This window comes from Tachysurus fulvidraco, chromosome 5, assembly GCF_022655615.1.
Source record: "Tachysurus fulvidraco isolate hzauxx_2018 chromosome 5, HZAU_PFXX_2.0, whole genome shotgun sequence".
In the NCBI taxonomy this organism is placed as follows: Eukaryota; Metazoa; Chordata; class Actinopteri; order Siluriformes; family Bagridae; genus Tachysurus; species Tachysurus fulvidraco.
Genome location: NC_062522.1, coordinates 26,891,674 through 26,911,173, shown reverse-complemented (window position 1 = coordinate 26,911,173; position 19,500 = coordinate 26,891,674). Strand labels below are relative to the sequence as shown.

The 19,500-nt window shown below is 39.6% G+C and overlaps 1 protein-coding gene across 3 annotated transcripts in view; it reads left to right on the top strand.

The window, feature by feature from the left end:
• The window catches only part of nck2b (NCK adaptor protein 2b), a 36,514-nt gene extending 20,511 nt beyond the window's left edge, over positions 1-16,003 (top strand). The window contains exons 1-4 of one of the 3 annotated variants that reach the window (XM_027133669.2): positions 4,939-5,183; positions 5,297-5,538; positions 13,902-14,599; positions 14,931-16,003. In XM_027133669.2, the coding sequence (XP_026989470.2) occupies positions 5,313-5,538; positions 13,902-14,599; positions 14,931-15,125 (1,119 nt within the window). In that variant the 5' untranslated portion in view covers positions 4,939-5,183; positions 5,297-5,312 and the 3' untranslated portion in view covers positions 15,126-16,003. Of the gene's footprint in view, positions 1-4,938; positions 5,184-5,296; positions 5,539-13,901; positions 14,600-14,930 lie in introns of those variants that run through there. The other 2 variants (XM_027133670.2, XM_027133668.2) reach the window with 2 other exon arrangements.
• The last annotated feature ends 3,497 nt before the right edge of the window (positions 16,004-19,500 follow it).

Genomic DNA, 19,500 nt, shown 5'->3' with positions numbered 1-19,500 from the left:
ACAGTCAATACCTCACCCTTATTTAAGTTCTCTCTCTCTTTCTCTCTTTTTCCAAAAAAAAAGATAAGAAAGAAGGAAACAATTTTACTAAGAAATTCTGTCCTGAAGACTTTCTTGTGCTGGGAAGTACTGAGACCCCTTACATAAACCTTACACAAACATCACCTGAAAGAAAACTTTACCACATCAAAGATTATACGTTTTGATGTGGTAAAGTTTTCTTTCAGGTGATGTTTGTGTAAGGTTTATGTAAGGGGTCTCAGTACTTCCCAGCACAAGAAAGTCTTCAGGACAGAATTTCTTGTAGACTTTCTTGTGCTGGGAAGTACTGAGACCCCTTACATAAACCTTACACAAACATCACCTGAAAGAAAACTTTACCACATCAAAACAGTTTATTATTACTCTTAGATTAAAACCTGTGTATGAGCTACTGCTATAGAGGGAATAACCTATTAAGAATGAGTGCATTAACAGTTTTTACCGGTACACTAGCCTTCAGATCAACTTATGGCACTTAATTCCATCCAGTATAAAGAAATGAATTATTTTCTCACAGCAAGTGTGATATAAAAGGGATCAAGACACTGCTGTTCAATATGAGATGATATTCCCTTTGCTGGGATTTTAGTGGGTGATAAAAAAACATCTTTAAATTTTAGATTACTATGAACAAGAACAAGATATTTTTTCGTTTGGGGAACTTTTCTATGAATATATAGCTCTAATAGGCTACATGAAAGAATACAAATTCTTTTAACCTGGCATGTCTACATTCATATGAGCCATTAAGCAGCACATTGGAAAGAAATTCAACGCTGAATATGAACACAACTATACAGACAGCGATTTTTTTGTCCACTGGTAAAAAGAGTTCATAAACACTTATGTTGCAGCTGGAAGTACTGTCTGGAACTTCTGACCATTCAGATTTGAGAATTTAACTGTACTGTGATAATAAGTAATAATAAAATGTGCCCAACTTGTTAGCAATACATACCATTTAATCTAACGTGTATGATCATGTAGAGCATTGTCTTCCATCTGCACTGCTGAGTAACTACAAACTGTTTCCCAGACTAATATATAATATGGCCTCAATATACTGGATTATTGGTTTATAAATTGCTGCACAGTGACAATCTGAAGCGTGTATTTATTAAAGGTTGTTTTTTTTCATCTTTAAGTAAATATAAAGAAGGATAATTTTAAGTATAGACCCAAGTACAGCTGTCTACGTTTTTTTGTAAAATGATAAGAAAAAATAAAGACATTAATTCTCTTCAGTGCAATTCTTCTGGCTTGCTAAAACAAAATGAATCAAAAAGACATCATTCGGTTCTCCTTTCATTCAGCTTATTTACTCTTTCAACTCAGAGACAGAAAGACTGATAGAGGTATTCATTTTCACTTGAGAACAATGAGGATAAGGAGGATTAGTGAGTCGTGGTTATTATATCATACCGATCTTCTCATGCTTATATCTGACAGACTCTTAATGAGCTCTTTCTCTGTCTCAAAGCGGCTTTCAAACACGCGATGGTTCACGATGCACATCTTGTAAAATGGAGCAGTTTGAAAAAACTATTTATTTCAAATCCATTTTTACTCCTAGCTCCATTTTTTTCCATTTTTTTTTATTGGTGAAAAACCAGCTCACAGCACCGTTCTCCATTGTATCCCGTTGTATTAGGTACAGAAAGAAGGGATGTAAAGATGAAGGAAAAAGGGTTAGTTTGATAGGATAATTTCTTAGATATGCTTTCATGTGGGCTTAATCTATGCTTAACAGATCCCAGCACAAGCTTGGCTGAATGTCGTGGGATTCTTATTTGCGGAAACAAAATTGCTCTCTCGTGCCCTCAGTCCGATCCTGTTTTCCAGCTGCAGGGGTGATTATGGGTGGCTGTGAACTAAACAGAAACATCTGCCTTTAAAGAACAACAAGGTCAGAGATGGTTCCCATGAAAAATGCTTGTTGAGCAGTAATGAGACTAAGGTGGAGGAGGACAAGGATGCTGTAGTGTTTCTAATAATAATAGCATCTCGATTCGACTAAATCAGCCTTGCCATCGTCCCTGAGCCGTTGACCAGTCCCTGCTGATGCGGCCACCACCATGCTTTTTCGTTTCACTGATTTTGATGAATTTTCACTTGCATCTTCACACCACCATCGTACTTCCTCATGGGGATGGTGTACTCACGGTGATCAGCAGCATCAACCAAATGTAGTTCATTTAAATGTAGTGCAGTTCGTTGAACTTAAAACCAGCCGAATAGTAGTCCAGCACTCTAATGTTTTCTACAGTTTTCCAGTTCCTCTAGGGATCATTAGTGCATTATTTTGCTAATTAACCAGCTCTAGCAACAATAATTTGAAGTAAACTTTTATCAGTCTCTCATTGTTTTGGTGAAAATTTCATCTACTCTTCTTTACAATGTTGTTTCAGGTCATTGATGCATGAGGGCATTTTTCTGTACACAGCTCTCATAAGATCTCTCACTTTAAACTCTAAACTCCAAAATCCCTGATTGCTTTTGTTTAGATTTTACTCAACTATGAACTTATAGTAATAGATTTTTTTCCTGCCACTCCTGGTTTTATGGAGTGTCATGGCTCAGGTTGTCCTGAAATGGCATCTCCCATATAAGATGCCAATCCCTGCAACTCCACCTACACCTATACCTCCACCTATACCTTACCTCTCTTGGTTGTTTTGCTATTGGATTCTTTACTTGTTTACTCCCCAAAGGTGGGAGATGGTCTTTAGTCATGACATACAGATTCTTGGTCCTCACGGTGCTCTTTGTTTAGGTATCATCTCTTTAGCCTTACAGGAAAATATTTATGTTTGTCAAATTTATTTATTCATTTAATCACATTTTTTAAATTTGTAAATCATTTTGCAAACTGTATCGATATCACAGCAACGACTTGTTTTTGTCAGCAGTAGACAATGAAGAAGCTAATGACTTGTCATTACAGCTGTCTAATGGCATGTGCTATATTTAGAAAGCAAGGCAATCAGAGCGAGATACTGGTTCTGGAAAAGTGCCTCAAACAAAAGTTTGTTTGTTGTAAGCACCACCATTACTGCAAATAGACATGAAGCTGAAGCCATTTCCTCTGTATTTTCAGCAGCTTTCAATGTGAATGGTGCACATCAGCCTAAATAGAAAAGTTTCAGGGCAATTTAAGTCTGGAGTGAAACGTAGTCTCAGATGCTCATCTCGAAGAAAATGAATTCACTGCACTTAACTTAAGTATAGCCATTATTAGCTCAGCACTTGGCATTGGGGTGGCACTTACTGTTAGAGCTGCACTAACTGGCCTCATAACATAACTTGAGTTTTTCGGGGACTATTATTCATTAGTATATATATGCAGTGGAAGCACTGATGTCCCTGCTGGAACGAGTCATGTTCAGAGTTTTCCAAGCCTTTAGCGCTTCTCTGTATTGCACATTTCTATACATATTTCATCTTCCTAGTCTGTCAGAAGATATTATTTTATAATATTAGTTTATATGACAGCTGGAGCTGCTCAGGTTGAAAATGAGGATGATCTCAAATGAGCAGTTAGTCTTTGAGACAGACGTTTTGAATCGATCAGCTTGTGCTTCTGTGCACGACGCTTCACACACTCACAAACATTCTATTTACCCTCTGCCAGATATAAGAGCCCAGCGATGCCTATGTTTATCTAGTGTCACAGTGGAGAAATTAACATCATAGCTCACATCCAGAAAGCGCAGCATGCTTTGCTTCTTTGTCCACGTGCGGTTGTGGCGTTGTTGGGATTCGAACTCTGAGGTGGAAAGCATTTTTGCTGTGGTGTAATTTCAAGTGTGATTGTTCCTGGCCTGGTTTCACTTATTCTGTCAGAACACCTTATTATTTTGGTGCTATTTTGCACAGTAAGGCACATCACTTCATCTGTGTTCCTCAGCATTCCCATCACTCATGCTATACATGTGTTGAGGAAACTAATGATGTCATTATCAGCTAATGATGTCAGTATCAGCTAATGATGTCAGTATCAGCTAATGATGTCAGTATCAGCAAAAACACAGTTTATTTACTTCCTGAATAAGTGCAGAACCAAGTATGAGTTGCGTTCACATTTACAGGAATCGTGTCACAGTTCCAGTGCAACCGAGACCACCTCCTACAGTCTTGGGTTCAGTACCTCAGTGTGAGTGTTTCCTGGCCCACTCCCTGGTCAACTTCCTTGTCCTGCCCTTTATTTTACCAATTTTCCTTTCCAAACGTGCCCTGTTTCACACTACAGTGCCAGTGTGAAAGCTGCATTTTATATACATGGTTAAAATACTGATTTGCTTATTTTAGAAGTGGCAAGAAAGCACGAAGTCTTTGACGGTTGTCCCTCAAATCTTCATAATCCTGCCAGCCTGCTTCAGCATTGGCGTGATGCTCAGTGACTGGCAGATTATCTGCTGTGCTGGGCCAACTGGAAGAGAGCGAGACAGACACAAAGGGATGATGGGAGAGAGGGAAGGAGAGCTGGGCTGCAAAGTGGCCATGTTCTGTGCAGGAGACCCTGCATTGACCGCTGTTCCTGTACTCCCCAGTGCTCACTTTGCGTATTGCTCTTGTCAGTGCAATTGGGTAGCAGTGTGAGTAAGAATCCCTGAGGCAGGAAGTGTGGCACGGCCCCATCACACTCCATTGCCTCGTCTCAATCAGCCAGCTCTTGTCAGAGGCATTTGGTTCATCTGTTGCTTTCTCTCTCTCTCTCTCTCTCTCTCTCTCTCTCTCTCTCTCTCTCTCTCTCTCTCTCTCTCTTTCTCTCTCTGCATCACATTCTGCTTTCTCTTTCAGTTTCTCTTTTTCTGGCCATGGATCTGTTTTTTTTTTGTTTGTTTGTTTGTTTTTTAACATCTAAAGCTATCTCAACTGTTTGTTTACAGGGATTAAGTGGAACCAGGAAAAAGTTTAATAAATGAGATGTTAATTTTAGGCATGTGATTGTAGAGTAAACTGTGGTGTCATGTGTGTATGTAACTAAGCAAGTGGTATCTGCCCTTTCTCAGGCAGACAACACTTACCTCCTGCTGTCACGATTCCCGAATCTGTGTCACTGCTCATACATGGCCAATTACCCAGGCTTGCAATAGATGACAAACAACTGGGCTCTTTAGGTTTGGTGGCTAAGGATACAGGTGCTCGTGGGCTGTCTAGCAGTTCATATTCTTATTTAGAGATCATAGTGTACATGCTAATGGCTTTTCTATGTACTGTTTCCTGGAATTAACCGTACTTCTTCCATCTTCAGCGTGACTCCATGAAAGATGTCAGAGGAGGTGATTGTGATTGCAAAGTGGGACTACTCGGCACAGCAGGAGCAGGAACTTGACATCCGGAAGAACGAGCGCCTCTGGCTGCTAGACGACTCGAAAACGTGGTGGCGCGTCCGCAACGTTGCCAACCGCACAGGCTACGTGCCATCTAATTATGTGGAGAGAAAAAACAGCCTGAAGAAAGGCTCGCTGGTGAAGAACCTCAAGGACACTCTGGGTAAGCTTTATTGATTGCTCAATTACCTGCACAGCAATTGTTGGTTTTTAATTACCGGTCATTATTTGTCATAATCTTGCTTAATGAAGCCCTCATGAAATGCATCTCTGTAGAATCAGTGCGTTGTTGCCCTTGAAGGACCGTTTAGAACAAAGGGTGTGGAGGTAGGAGGCTAAACTAATTAAAGAGAAACTATTTTATTGTAAAGTAAAATGAATTACTGAGCTCATTTAATCACACAGAGCAGTCGATGGATTGAATGAAGATTTTTTTTTACGACTAAATAATAGCACGAGCTGTCCGAAAAGCTGGGATTAGACTACATAATGCAGACAAATTCTAGATTAAAAATATCCTTTTTCATGTCAGATTTCTGTCTGGCTTTTAGCTGATGGGATTTTGTTAAACTAGGGAGAGCTGAAGTACTGCTGAGATTCTCTCTCTAGCATGTGACACAACCATGAGCCAGTCCTCTGATGTGTAAACACGAAGCTTTAATCCAGGCTTCAGTATGCTGTCTAGATACACCTTTAACAAAGCATGTCCAATGAATCACAATAAATGCCAAATAATGGTTTAATAAGGTGAATAGGATTGGCAGCTCAGCTTTTTTTTTTTTTTTTTTTTGCGGATGCCTTATTTGTTTGTTTGTTTGTTTGTTTGTTTGTTTGTTTAAAATCTCATTTTTTTACAGCTGTGCAATTGAGGGTTAAGTGCTCACAGGCCCAGCTGTGGCAGTAGATTCAAACTGACCGACTGATACAGAAGGATATAAGTTCAAATCCCAAGACAACCAAGCTGCCAATGCTGGGCCCTTCAGCATGGCCTTTAACCCACAAAAGCAATAACAGCACAAGGATTCACTTGAGTGAAGAACATGTTTTGTTGTTAAAAGAATGCTTGTAATTTGCTGAACGTCTCTGAAAACCACAGCGACGTCTTGTTGTGTCATGTAGAGACCTCCAGCATCGATGGTCCTAAATACTCAGTGACAGTGTTTTAGCACTTGAATATAGCAGCAGACTCAGTGAACATGTACATATACTCACAATCACATTACAATGCCAAATAAACTCGAACTGGATTCATCATTTCCTTTTAATTAGATCACTAGCCTCAGGTCTACAATCTTGGCTGCTCTGGACATAGACAATAAATCAGTGTTGGAAGCGATGCATCAGACAGGAAAAGGAAGATAAATGTGAACAGAGTCATGCAGAGACCTGTAGAGATATGGAGCTTGGATGCTGACCAAAGGATTTGAATATGAACTATGACATTTTATTTACATACAATTTAAATCAAATCGGATTAACTGACTTTAAATCAAATTCTTTTTTTCAATAAGATTAAAGTTAAATGCTTTAAAACATAGACAGTCAGGTACATAAGTATTTAGACAGTGAGACAATTTTTGTATTCAAAATCATACTTTGTGTGCACTTGCAAAATATTTTTTGTGTTTCTATCCACTACCTCAAAATTATTTTAAATTATGGTTTTAAAAAAATGCATTTGAATCTCAAAATGAATCCAACGGGGTGCTGGAACAAACCTCAAAATGGCTTAATTTACTTAAAATATATTTTTACTAAAAATACCACAGAAAACAGTAAAACTACAGCATCCAGAGTTGTTGCAGAACATAAAATACAATGTTAATAGATTACATTTGATCAAAATAATAAAAATTGATTTATTTGACTGAATTGAGAATGTAAAAATGTGAGAATGAAAAATCCAGACTACAGCTTAAATGTTCTCTGTTAACCTCCCTGTTAACTCCCTCAAAAGTCAGTCACTTTCTCTGTCAACTAAAAAAACAAACTATTAAAGTAGTTTATGTAGTAGTATTTTTTATTAAATCATCTGACACGGGAAAGAAAGGTCAAGTCTTTCAGTTCTTTGATTTTACAGATATAAATGGTATTAGGCACACATTTCTGAAAGTGTGCTCACTTTCGGCCGCTCTCACTTTCGCTCTCACTTTCGCTCGCTCTCACTTTCACTCTCGCTCTCACTTTCGCTCTCACTCTCTCACTCGCTCTCACTTTCACTCTCGCACTCGCTCTCACTCTCGCACTCGCTCTCACTTTCGCTCTCACTCTCGCACTGGCTCTCACTTTCGCTCTCACTTTCGCTCTCACTCTCGCACTCGCTCTCAGTCTCGCACTCGCTCTCACTTTCGCTCTCACTCTCGCACTCGCTCTCACTTTCGCTCTCACTTTCGCTCTCACTCTCGCACTCGCTCTCACTCTCGCACTCGCTCTCACTTTCGCTCTCACTCTCGCACTCGCTCTCACTTTCGCTCTCACTCTCGCACTCGCTCTCACTCTCGCACTCGCTCTCACTTTCGCTCGCTCTCACTTTCACTCTCGCTCTCACTTTCGCTCTCACTCGCTCTCACTTTCACTCTCGCACTCGCTCTCACTCTCGCACTCGCTCTCACTTTCGCTCGCTCTCACTTTCACTCTCGCTCTCACTTTCGCTCTCACTCTCTCACTCGCTCTCACTTTCACACTCGCTCTCACTCTCGCACTCGCTCTCACTTTCGCTCGCTCTCACTTTCACTCTCACTCTCGCACTCACTTTCACTCTCGCTCTCGCTCTCACTCTCGCTCTCACTTTCGCTCGCACTCGCACTCGCTCTCACACTCGCTCTCGCTCTCACTTTCGCTCGCACTCGCTCTCACTTTCACTCTTGCACTCGCTCTCACTTTCGCTCGCTCTCACTTTCACTCTCGCACTCGCTCTCACTTTCACTCTCACTCTCGCACTCGCTCTCACTCTCGCACTCGCTCTCACTCTCGCTCTCACTTTCACTCTCACTCTCGCACTCATTCTCACTTTCGCTCTCACTCTCGCACTCGCTCTCACTTTCGCTCGCTCTCACTTTCACTCTCGCACTCGCTCTCACTTTCGCTCGCTCTCACTTTCACTCTCGCACTCGCTCTCACTCTCACTCTCGCACTCGCTCTCACTCTCGCACTCGCTCTCACTCTCGCACTCGCTCTCACTTTCACTCTCACTCTCGCACTCATTCTCACTTTCGCTCTCACTCTCGCACTCGCTCTCACTCTCGCACTCGCTCTCACTCTCGCACTCGCTCTCACTTTCACTCTCACTCTCGCACTCGCTCTCACTTTCACTCTCACCCTCGCACTCGCTCTCACTTTCACTCTCACTCTCGCACTCGCGCTCACTTTCGCACTCACTCTTTCGCTCTCGCACTCTCTCTCTCTCATCCTTTCGCTCTCTCTCTTAGATGTTCAAATTTCCTTTAACTTTGAATATTTTCTTTGATCTTTTAATCTTGAATAGTTCCAATTATGCTGAAGTCAGATTGCAATACCTTCATAAGAATTTTTTTTAAGAAACCATTTTACATAACCAAAGCAGATTTAGAAAGTAATCATACCCAAATGATTTTGATGATGGTTTTTGTAGATCTGAAATTATACAGTAACCTCAAAATCATATGCTGATATCCAACTCTCCAAGCCTAGTCCTGCCTTATGTCTGGCCAGGTTTCTATATGTTAACCTAGGGCAGTGGTAGCTCAAGCGGTTAAGGCTCTGGGTTGTTGATCTGAGAATTAGGGTTCAAGCCCCAGCACTGGCAAGCTGCCACTCTTGGGCCCTTGAGCAAGGCCCCTAGCCTTCGCTGCTCCAGGAGTGTTGTGAGGATACATGAAGAAATATTTTCACTGTGCTGTAATGCATATGTGATGAAATAAAGGCTGCTTCTTCAACACTTATGACACTTTTTTAAAACGTATGTTCTATGTAATGGCATCTTACTAGTTTATAAAGTTGTACGCAGACTTAACTTGCACCCGGTCGTGTGTCCAGCAGTGAGTCAGGCGGCCTCTTGTGTCTCAATACACAATATCTTAAGTAACATGAAAACCTTTCTGCTGCCATTATGATAATCAGACAGTGGCTTATATGTTCACCTGATTGTGTTTAGGGATTTGTTCTGACCTAGCTAAGTGAGTCATGAGTGAACTTCTGCTGTGTTTTCACGACTTGATTACTCATCACTGCCTGAAGTTCGACCTGTTTGTGTCACATGTTCGTCTCACGTCAGGTTTAAATAACTAACCTTACCTGATAACCACACCAGTACGTTATATTGTTTGGAGGAAAAATGACAGAAATCACTATCTAGAAAAAAGGTCCAGGTTAAAACCAAATTATAACCTTGCTGAGAAAAATAAAGAAGGGAAGAAGGGAAAGAAAGAGCTTCTGTCTCCCTCTGAGTGTCATCTGTTCAGTTTGCTTGTGTGGAACCACAGAGCGAGAGTCCGAGTCCAAAACACAACAGATGCACAGGGCCTCAGGTGGGGTCTCCATTCCTCCTGTTTTTAGGAAAATATTGAATCAGTGCATCACAAAGACAAAAACAAGGTTATAAATATTTATGCTTTATGATAATGTGGCAAGGTTTGTGTAATATTTAATCAGATTTTCTTTTTAAACTAATTAAACAGTAGAGACTTCCAGAGAGTTCCAGTCTCTGGCTGTATACAAAACAATTCTGATACAGCTTTATGTACAAATTTACATTCAAAACGATATTTTAATTACAATTATAATTCTGTCTGAATTTGTTTTCGTATCAAATAGGCATGAGACGTACATCAAGGTGACAGTATGTGACCTACAAGCTTCACCTTGTTGACAAATAAACTCATTTAAAATTGTTTTGAAATGACGACTGCAGTATTAATACACCGTATTGTAAGCCATGTGTGATTCTAATTTCTTATTTTTTTTATGTTAGAAATGTATTTCATGGCAACATTATCAATATGGAAAGATTATTTGTCTGTAGATTGTGCCTATATCTCAGCACTTTTATCTGATGTTTCACATCACGGTCATTCCAGGTCATTGTGCCATTAAAAGGCTTCCTTCTGATTAGCTTAACCTTTTTGCATGATTAATTAATCATGTTTAGAGACAGTTAGATTCACAGTCACCACAGACTCTGTAGTCTTTGTTTACGCTACAACCTCTGATGCTGCCACCTAGTGTGTAAGAAGAGATAGAACTCATAATGAACGTTAAACTGAATTATTGTGATACAGAAGCTAAATTCATCTCAGGATTTTCTATTGCAATGTTTCACACAACAAAATTCTGTCTCATGCCCGGTATTTCAATGAATCCGGTTTTTTATCAGAGAAGGATAAAGGACAGCATCGATCAGATATTTAATCCTTCTAAGCCAGAAAAGAAGGGCATAACAAATACAAACTACATCTGAAATGATGAGGAGCTTAGACTGAGCTGAAACAGAATTACTGTCAGTCAGATTTATTGTGTTAATTCCATCAGTTCACTTCTAAAGTCAGTGGTTTAACAAGATTTGGATTTCTCAGGATCACATAATAAAAGACAGAAAATGTCCTGAATCTAAGTAATAGATTCATTTATCCAAACACACGGACAATGCTATATTGACACCTGATGTCAGATAAATGATGCTGAAGAGAATGCCTTGAAATATGATTTCTCTCCGTTCCATATACACACATACCATTTATAACAATGTATATACGCTCACAGGCCATTTTATTAGGAACACCTTATAACCCTGTTTATGTCACACAGTTAACTAATCAAACAGTCCTTTGGGTAATGTGCATATAAAATATCCTATTGGGAGAAAAGGGGGATCTTGGTGTCTCTGAATGTGGCATGATTGTAAGTACCAGACAGGGTAGAGAATAGAAGTGAAGAAACTGCTGATCTGAGATTATATAGACAAACACAATATAGAGTTTATTTACGCTCTATAGAGTTTATACAGAATGGTCCATAGAAACACAAAGCAGTTCTGTGGGTGCAAAGACCTAGTTGATGAGTGATGAAGGCTAAAGTAACTTAAAAAGAACACCTTTTTACCACCATGTTGAGCAGAAGAACGTCTCAAAAGAAGGAAGCTGAGGATGTTGTGATAACGGGCTTGTCAAAACAGCCTGAAGGACTGAGGGATACGTTTTACTACCTGAAAGTAAGAATATTGGTTACTGCAACTGTACAATATCTGGTTTTAAAAAAAAGAACAGTTGCTACGATTGTTACTTGCTTGTGCAGTGTTGATGTACAAGGATTTTTATGTTAATTACAGCATTAAATAATGTTAGTCAAGGGAACCGTAAAGGGGAAATAGTAAACGACAAGTCATTCCTAATAACCTCATTACAATCTGTTTATTCCTGGTTGTAACTAACCACAGCTGCATCTTGTAGTGTGCTGCCATCTTGAATCTTAACATCCTAGTTATCTAGTATAAACTAGATGAAACCTGTGTCCTTACATCCTGTAACAGCCGTAAGACGCAAAGAGCCATAATAGTTGTGTAAGCTGTATAAAATCAGACCTATATACTGGTCCATTCAAAGAAAATTCTACACTGGTGAAATATATGTGCTGTTATCTGAACAAGCCAAGCTCTTCCAACAGCTCTGTCATTTGTGTAGATGTGAACTGCTGTTGCGTCTGTCATCATTGTGCTCGGATCTTCATCACTGAACACCTGAAGACTTCGGCAGGAAGGAATCGGTGTTAAGTTTATACTGAAGTTAGAAATGATCCTGACCTGCTAATTCCTCAGGAGCTCTTGGTTGCACAATTTCACTCAAATATAAACTGTTATAGAAAGGACATTATTTACATTTAAATCATTTTCATCTGTATTTATAATTCTATTTTTATTGGACAGTGTACTGCCTATACAACTAGCATATATTCCTATGCACATACTATTCTTATGCACATTCTACCTGCCATAGCTTTTATTGTTGTACGTATATTTAAATATTTATATCTGCACTTGTTCCTTTGCACGTTTTTTGCACTATTTGCACTTCTGGTAGATGTTAAAATGCATATTGTTGCTATGTACCTGTACTACCTACCTACCTACCTACATTTCTACCAACTCTAGTTACATTTTTCCGTGCCCCATCACCTCAGGCTTGCTCATTAGGGATCAACGTTAGAGACACAGTATTTTTTTTATTTTTTTTTTTCTGTAAATCTGTAAAGCTGCTCTGAGACAATTTGTTTTGTTAAAAGCTCTATACAAATAAAGTGAATCGAAATTCGTGAGCGGTTAAAGATCGGTCAGTGATTAATGATCAGATGAGTCAGTGATCAGCCGATAATCAAAGAGCAGTCATTGGTCAGTCAATTATAGGTTAATAACGAAGCCAGTGATCAGTCAGAGAGTAATCATTAGTCATGTGATTAGTCAATTATAAGTCAATAATGAGCCCAAAAGTCAGTGACCAATGATGAGTAAAATCTTTGCGATGTCAAATGGAATGACTTTTTCCTTTAACTATGTGATGTTACAAGAAAACCTTTACACGATTCAAATTCAGGGAAGGTGATATTACTTATCATTCTCTTTCTTATTAAAATACAGTATCTGACCTTTCTGTGCTGCTATAAACCCAGTGTGCTACACAAATGAGAGAGCGGTAACTGTTGTAACTGAATGGAGGATTGCTGATAAAGACAGACTGTGTGTTGTGGTTAGTCGGATGAGAGATGTGTGTAGACCAACGCACATAAAAAACTTGGATTACTTTGGTGTGTGTGTGAACGAGTGAAAACCTTCTCCTGACGCCGTGCTACATTCTACAGAAGCATCTAACTGCAGACAGAACATCAGACGTATATTCATCTACTGGTTAAAAATAGAGCTTGTCATGGTGTGCGCTTGTTTATGCGAGACCGGCAGTGCAAATGCTGGTTATGTGAGTTACACAGTAACTCAGTTTGCAAATTTCAGCTTTTCTCATTACTGCTCTTACATTTTCTTTTTCTAAGATAAGATATTTACTTGTTAAAATATTAGTTTTTTACCTAAAATCCTAATGTAGATTGAGAAAACCAGCACTTTTAACAGACACAGTGTTATAGGAAACCCTTCTTATGGTCAAATTTTAACGTTTAATGATTTATATGAATCTAAAACAACAAAAGGGACACAACTATATTTAAAGATTTAAATCCAATTCCACAGATAAATGTTCCACCCATTTTTACATCTATAACCTAATGTGTATAGAATAAACATTATAGTCGAACCGAGCTGTAAACAAATGCTTCAAGCTGTCTAAAACCCTGCTAGTAAAGTGTGATGCAGTGATTATCAGGTTTACCCCCAGATGTTAGCGTGAATAGAGGCAAGGACGAGGCTTCATTTTTTTTGTGGTAAAAATCAGTTTTTTTATTTGTTGTAGTTCAACATGTTATTTGATTTCTGTTGTGTTGTATTAGATGACGGTGTTTTACTTCTATTTTGTTTCGTAACATGGACTTATGAAAGGATTATGATTGCAGGTCTGGGTAGGACTAAGCGGAAGCCAAGCACGGAGGCCGAGTGTCCAGCGAACGGCGTCGGCGCGGGAGCGGAGCACATCTACGAGCAGCACACAGCAGCAGTGGCCAAGTTTGCGTATGCGGCAGAGCGTGAGGATGAACTGAGCCTGGCAAAGGGCGCTCGCCTTCTGGTGTTGGAGAAATGCAGCGACGGCTGGTGGCGCGGCCGCTGCAGTGACGGCCGAGCCGGCTGGTTCCCATCCAACTATGTCCAGGAGGAGGAGGAATATGAGGAGGAGGAGGAGGAGGAAGATGCGGGTACAGGTGACAAGCATTGCTCACAATCATTGCACAAGGTGCAGACACTTTACCCCTTCAGCTCAGCTTCGGAGGAAGAGCTGAATTTTGAAAAAGGAGAAATCATGGATGTGTTGGAGAAGCCAGAGAATGACCCTGAGTGGTGGAGGTGTAAAAACAGTCAAGGCCAAGTGGGCCTCGTGCCCAAAAACTATGTGACGGCACTGAAAGATGGGCTGGCACAGGAAGGAGGGGCCAGCAGTTTCACGGCCCATTCTTTGCAGCATCCAGGCCCCGCACGCACAGGCAGATTCGCAGGGAAGAAGTGGTACTACGGTGGCGTGACACGGCACCAGGCCGAATGCACGCTAAACGAGAAGGGAGCCGAGGGAGACTTCCTAGTGCGTGACAGCGAGTCCTCTGTGAGTAAGCGGGGAGATTAGAGCTTAATATTCTTGAATATTCTTTGAATATGCATGTTGTTTTGTTACTGCACTGCTAAGATTATAATAGAAGGCTTTATTGATCAGCTCAAGTAGAACTTGTTGCTTTTAATATTTTAAGTAACATGATATAATCACATACTCGTCTGTTCTCAGTAACCCACGTTGAGTTTATGAGAGGAACAAAACATACAGAATGCAGAACTATAAAGAAAAAGGAAACAAATTGGAAATCTTTGCTTTCTATACTTTCAACATATTTTTTCAGTGATGTTCATGGTGCAGTCTTTTTCTGTGTGTCTTCCTTCAGCCAAATGATTACTCCATCTCCTTGAAGGCATCAGGCAAGAACAAGCACTTCAAGGTACAGTGCAGTGAGGGCATGTACTGCATCGGCCAGCGGCGTTTCAACACTTTGGACGAGCTCGTGGAGCACTACAAGAAAGCCCCCATTTTTACCAGTGAGCAGGGAGACAAGCTCTACCTTGTCAAACCCCTGCAGTGACCTTCCAGCCAAAAATGAGCCTTGACAACCTAAATAGACCTCACTCTGAGCCAAGCATCCTTACTGGTCTACTTGGTGGTCATTTCTCGCCAGCAAGTGGGCAACAGCGTGCCAACACAAGCAGACGGGCAGTGACGTCGTCCCTTATTTTTGAATTGTTGTTATTTCCTGTTTACTTCTTCTTCATATATCCTGTTCTTGACATGCCAATACCTGGTAAGTAATCTGCTGAGAGATAATAAGTGATGCACACTTTTGTTACTGAAGTTTCAGTTCAGATTTTACACAGCTTATACTTAAGTTCACAAGATGTAGCCTTTTAATTTAATTGTTTTTTATAATAAAATTTGTCGATACAATAGGGAATATTTTTAGCCTTTACATGGCAGTGTGTGTCAAAGGAGTTACAGGACTATTTATCTACACGTTGCCAAAAAAAAAGCCAATTTGTGACATACAGGTACTGACTGCCCCCTGCTGGATGGACACACACACACACACACACAGATGCATGGACTCACACAAGGGAGGTCTGTTTGAGATGTGATGAATGTCAAACACTCAGCCAAATGTGCCACGCACTCGTTAAGTTTAATAATCGACATTATTCCAACCCAGAACTAACCACAAGCCCGAGTCATACTATATCCTTATGGGTATCTCGTATAAGTACAAGAGAGCTTATTCTGTACAGCCTGTTTAATTTCCCAGCTTTTTAAAAGTATTTGTCTGAATGTAAGAGCATTTTTATTTAAATGTGTGTCTATTTAAACTTCGGTGCATATAGGAGGAATTTACTAAGCACCGTACCGATGTCCAGTATGTTGGAAATACACTTGTTTAATTAAAACATTTTGCAAAATAACGTTAAAAATGTCTCAGACGTTTGTTATTCATTGGTTAACGTATGGAGAATGAGATCATCTGTTTCCACCTAACTCTATCCTCGGCATCCTCTACTCTCACACCAATTACCTTCATGTAATTATTTAACACATCCATACATCTCCTCTTTGTCCTTCCTCTTGACCTCTTACCTGGCAGCTCCAGCTCCATCTAAGAATCTAAGAAATAATCCTCTAATATCTTTCAACATGTTTAGTCAGTTCACTGGCCAACGTTTTGCATAACCTTTACTTGTAGACCAGGGTTTAATCTCAAATTTAGTTACAAAATTTAACTAATTAAAAATGAAAGAAAAATGATTTCATTTTCCGTTCATTTACAAAACAGTCTTTTTGTTGTTTCTTTTTTTTTTTTAAGCAGTTTGTCAGTTCACAAATCTCCAAAGTAGTTCCAAACTCCTTCAAGCGCTGAAACATGTGCTCACTAAAAATCCCACGATGCGTCACATCGATGCTACTAAAGTGTCACTCTGGAAATGATGTCATATTTTATTAAATCCTTTTGAAAGCTTTAAAAAAAAAAAAAACGGACAATCTCTCGGTCAACTAGAACTGTAAGTAGCTTCTTATGGTTGTAGCTTACGGTAGTTTACTTGTTAGTGATTTTTCACTTCTTTATAAAGACTACCATGTTTGGGTCTTGACTTTTTCTTCACTTCTTTATAAAGACTACCATGTTTGGGACTAAATGACTTTTAAACCTTTAATGATTATTTTTAAATGTTGCAAGGATATATTACAGAACAATGCATGTGTCATTAATAATTCATAGCTGAAAAGATCTCACTCCTGCTTGTTGTTGAAGCCAGTGGTGTTGATGTACAATTCAAGTACTTAACAATGTCTTAAGAGTCTGGATGAGCGGATTTCTGCTCCTTCAACCAAAAGATCATTAGTGAGGTTGGATGCTGATGGACGAGAAAGCCTTCTAAACAATTGTGTACATCCAACTTTGTGGAAACAGTTTGAGGAAGACACACATATGGGTGTGATGCTAAGGTGTCCTCATAGTGTAAAAGCATGTGACTGGCAACAATACGGCAATAAAGGATTTGCTACAGAAGCTGCTCTGGCTCATGTTTAGAAAATGACAGTCGCTGACCTACAGCTAGTTTATCGTTTATTGTACAGTATTTACACGATTGGATCCACCACTAATCTCCCCTTGACTAGTGCAGTGTCTTATTATTGTAGTTTTTAAAGCTTTGTGTACAGGATTTGTTTGTCAGGAATCTTACAGTACTGACACAGAGCTCATCATGCTTTAATCCACATTTTACTGTCTGAAACAAAAGGATTTTGTATTTGGAGACTTAAATAATGATGATTTCACAATGAATGATTAAGGTTAAGAGATTAAGATAAGACTTCGTTCACACAGGATTTTGCTATTTTTAATCCAGATCAAATCATTTGTATAGAGCTTTTAACAATTCACATTGTCTTGAAGCAGCTTTACAGAAATCTAGAAACAGAATAAAAAAAATTAAGTTTCTATTTGTCTCTAACATTTATTGCTTATGGGCAAGATGGAGGCGACAAGGAAAAACCCCCTGAGAAGATATGAGGAAGAAACCTTGACCTCATCAATATTTGGGTGATAATGAGGTGACTGACTCAGAAGAAAACCTCATCCTCATTTGGATGACACTGGACAGTAAATAATGTAAATGTAAATAATGTGTGAGTAAGGAATAGTTCAATAGTAATCAATAACATCAGAATCAGCTTTATTCCCCAAGTGTGTGCAAACACAAGGGATTTGTTTTTTTGTGTCTTATCTAACGGGAGCATAAAGATTCATTTTGCTAGTTTAGTGTCACACTGTTTTGAATCAGGGCAGCTGTATTATAGTGTGATTACTGACTGTGATTAACAATTTATTTAAAAAACTAGAAAATACAAGTTTCTAACAGGAATATTATAAACCAAACAAAAGTTAGTAATCTGTTAAAACTGCATGTTCCATCATGTAGCAATGTCCCAGATCAGTTGTAATCAGCCTAAATGTACAATGTCTGACTGTTGTTATTTTAAGGTATTATTATTATTATTATTATTATTATTATTATTACTATTATTATTATTATTATTAATAAAAGATCTGTAGTATCCACAAGATGGATATCAATAGCCATAAAAGTCCAAAAGTGAAACTAATCAATGGAAGGACTGATTCCTTACAGTGGAGATGTGTTGATTTGAATGGCTTCAGGTGATTTCTGAAGCTTGTAGATGGCTCAACTAAACAATAAAACCTGTTGGGGCATGCGGTTATAGGACAATAACTGATAACTGGATGGTGTGATGGTGCCTTTAACAGTCTTTTCCATCATGCATCCAAGTGTTTTTCCCTCTAGCTCAGCAGTTTGTCAAAGACAAACAGGTTTAATCTTGTCTGTTAGAACAGATCTAATCAGTTTCTCCCTCAGCAGCCTCTTTTTTTTCTTTTGTTCAAAAAAAAAAAAAACAATGCAGATTACAGAGAAACTGCAAAACTCTCTAGATTTAGATTTTTTTTTTCCAAAGAAAACTTTACAAAATGTTGACACTGGATTCACTGAGTTGATCTACCTTGTGCTGCTACAACAGCTCTGACCCTTCGAACCTTAGACTTGACAAAAGCTCTGAAGTTGTTCTGTGGTATCTGACACCAAGACATTAACAGCAGATCCCTAAAGTCCTGTAAGTTATGCAGTGGAAGCTCCATGGATTTGTGTTTCCAGCACATCCCATAAACACTCAATCAGACTGAGATCTGGGGAATGTGGAGGCCAAGTCAACACCCTGGACTGTTTGTCATGTTCCTCAAACTGTTCCTGAATGGATTTTGCAGAGTGTCAGTAAACATTATCCTGCTGAAAGAGACCACTGACATTAGTGAACACTGTTGCCATGAAGGAGTGAACTTGGTCTGCAACAATGTTTAGGTAGCTGCTACGTGTCAAAGTAACATCCACATGAATGTCAGGACCCAAAGTTTCCCAGCCGAACATTACCCAGAACATCACACTGCCTCTACTGGCTTGCCTTCTTCCCATAGTGCATCCTGGTGCCAGCTCTTCCCCAGGAAAGTGACTCTCACACACCGGCCGACCACATGATGTAAAAGAAAACGTGATTCATCAGACCAGGCCACCTTCTTCCATTGCTCCATGCCCCAGTTCTGATGCTCACATGCTCATTGTAGATGTTTTTGGTGGTGTACAGGAGTCAGCATGGTCACTCTGACCGGTTTAACCTACACAGCCTCATGCACAGCAAACTACGATGCACTGTGTGTTCTGACACCTTACTATCATAGTCAGCATGAACTTTTACAACAGTTTGTGCTACAGTAGCTCTTCTGTAGGTTCGGATCAGACGGGCTAGTCTTCACTCCCCACATGCATCAGTGAGCTTTGGGTGACCATAACCCTGTCTCTGGGTCACTGGTTGTTCTTCCCTGAGCCACTTTTGTTAGATACTAA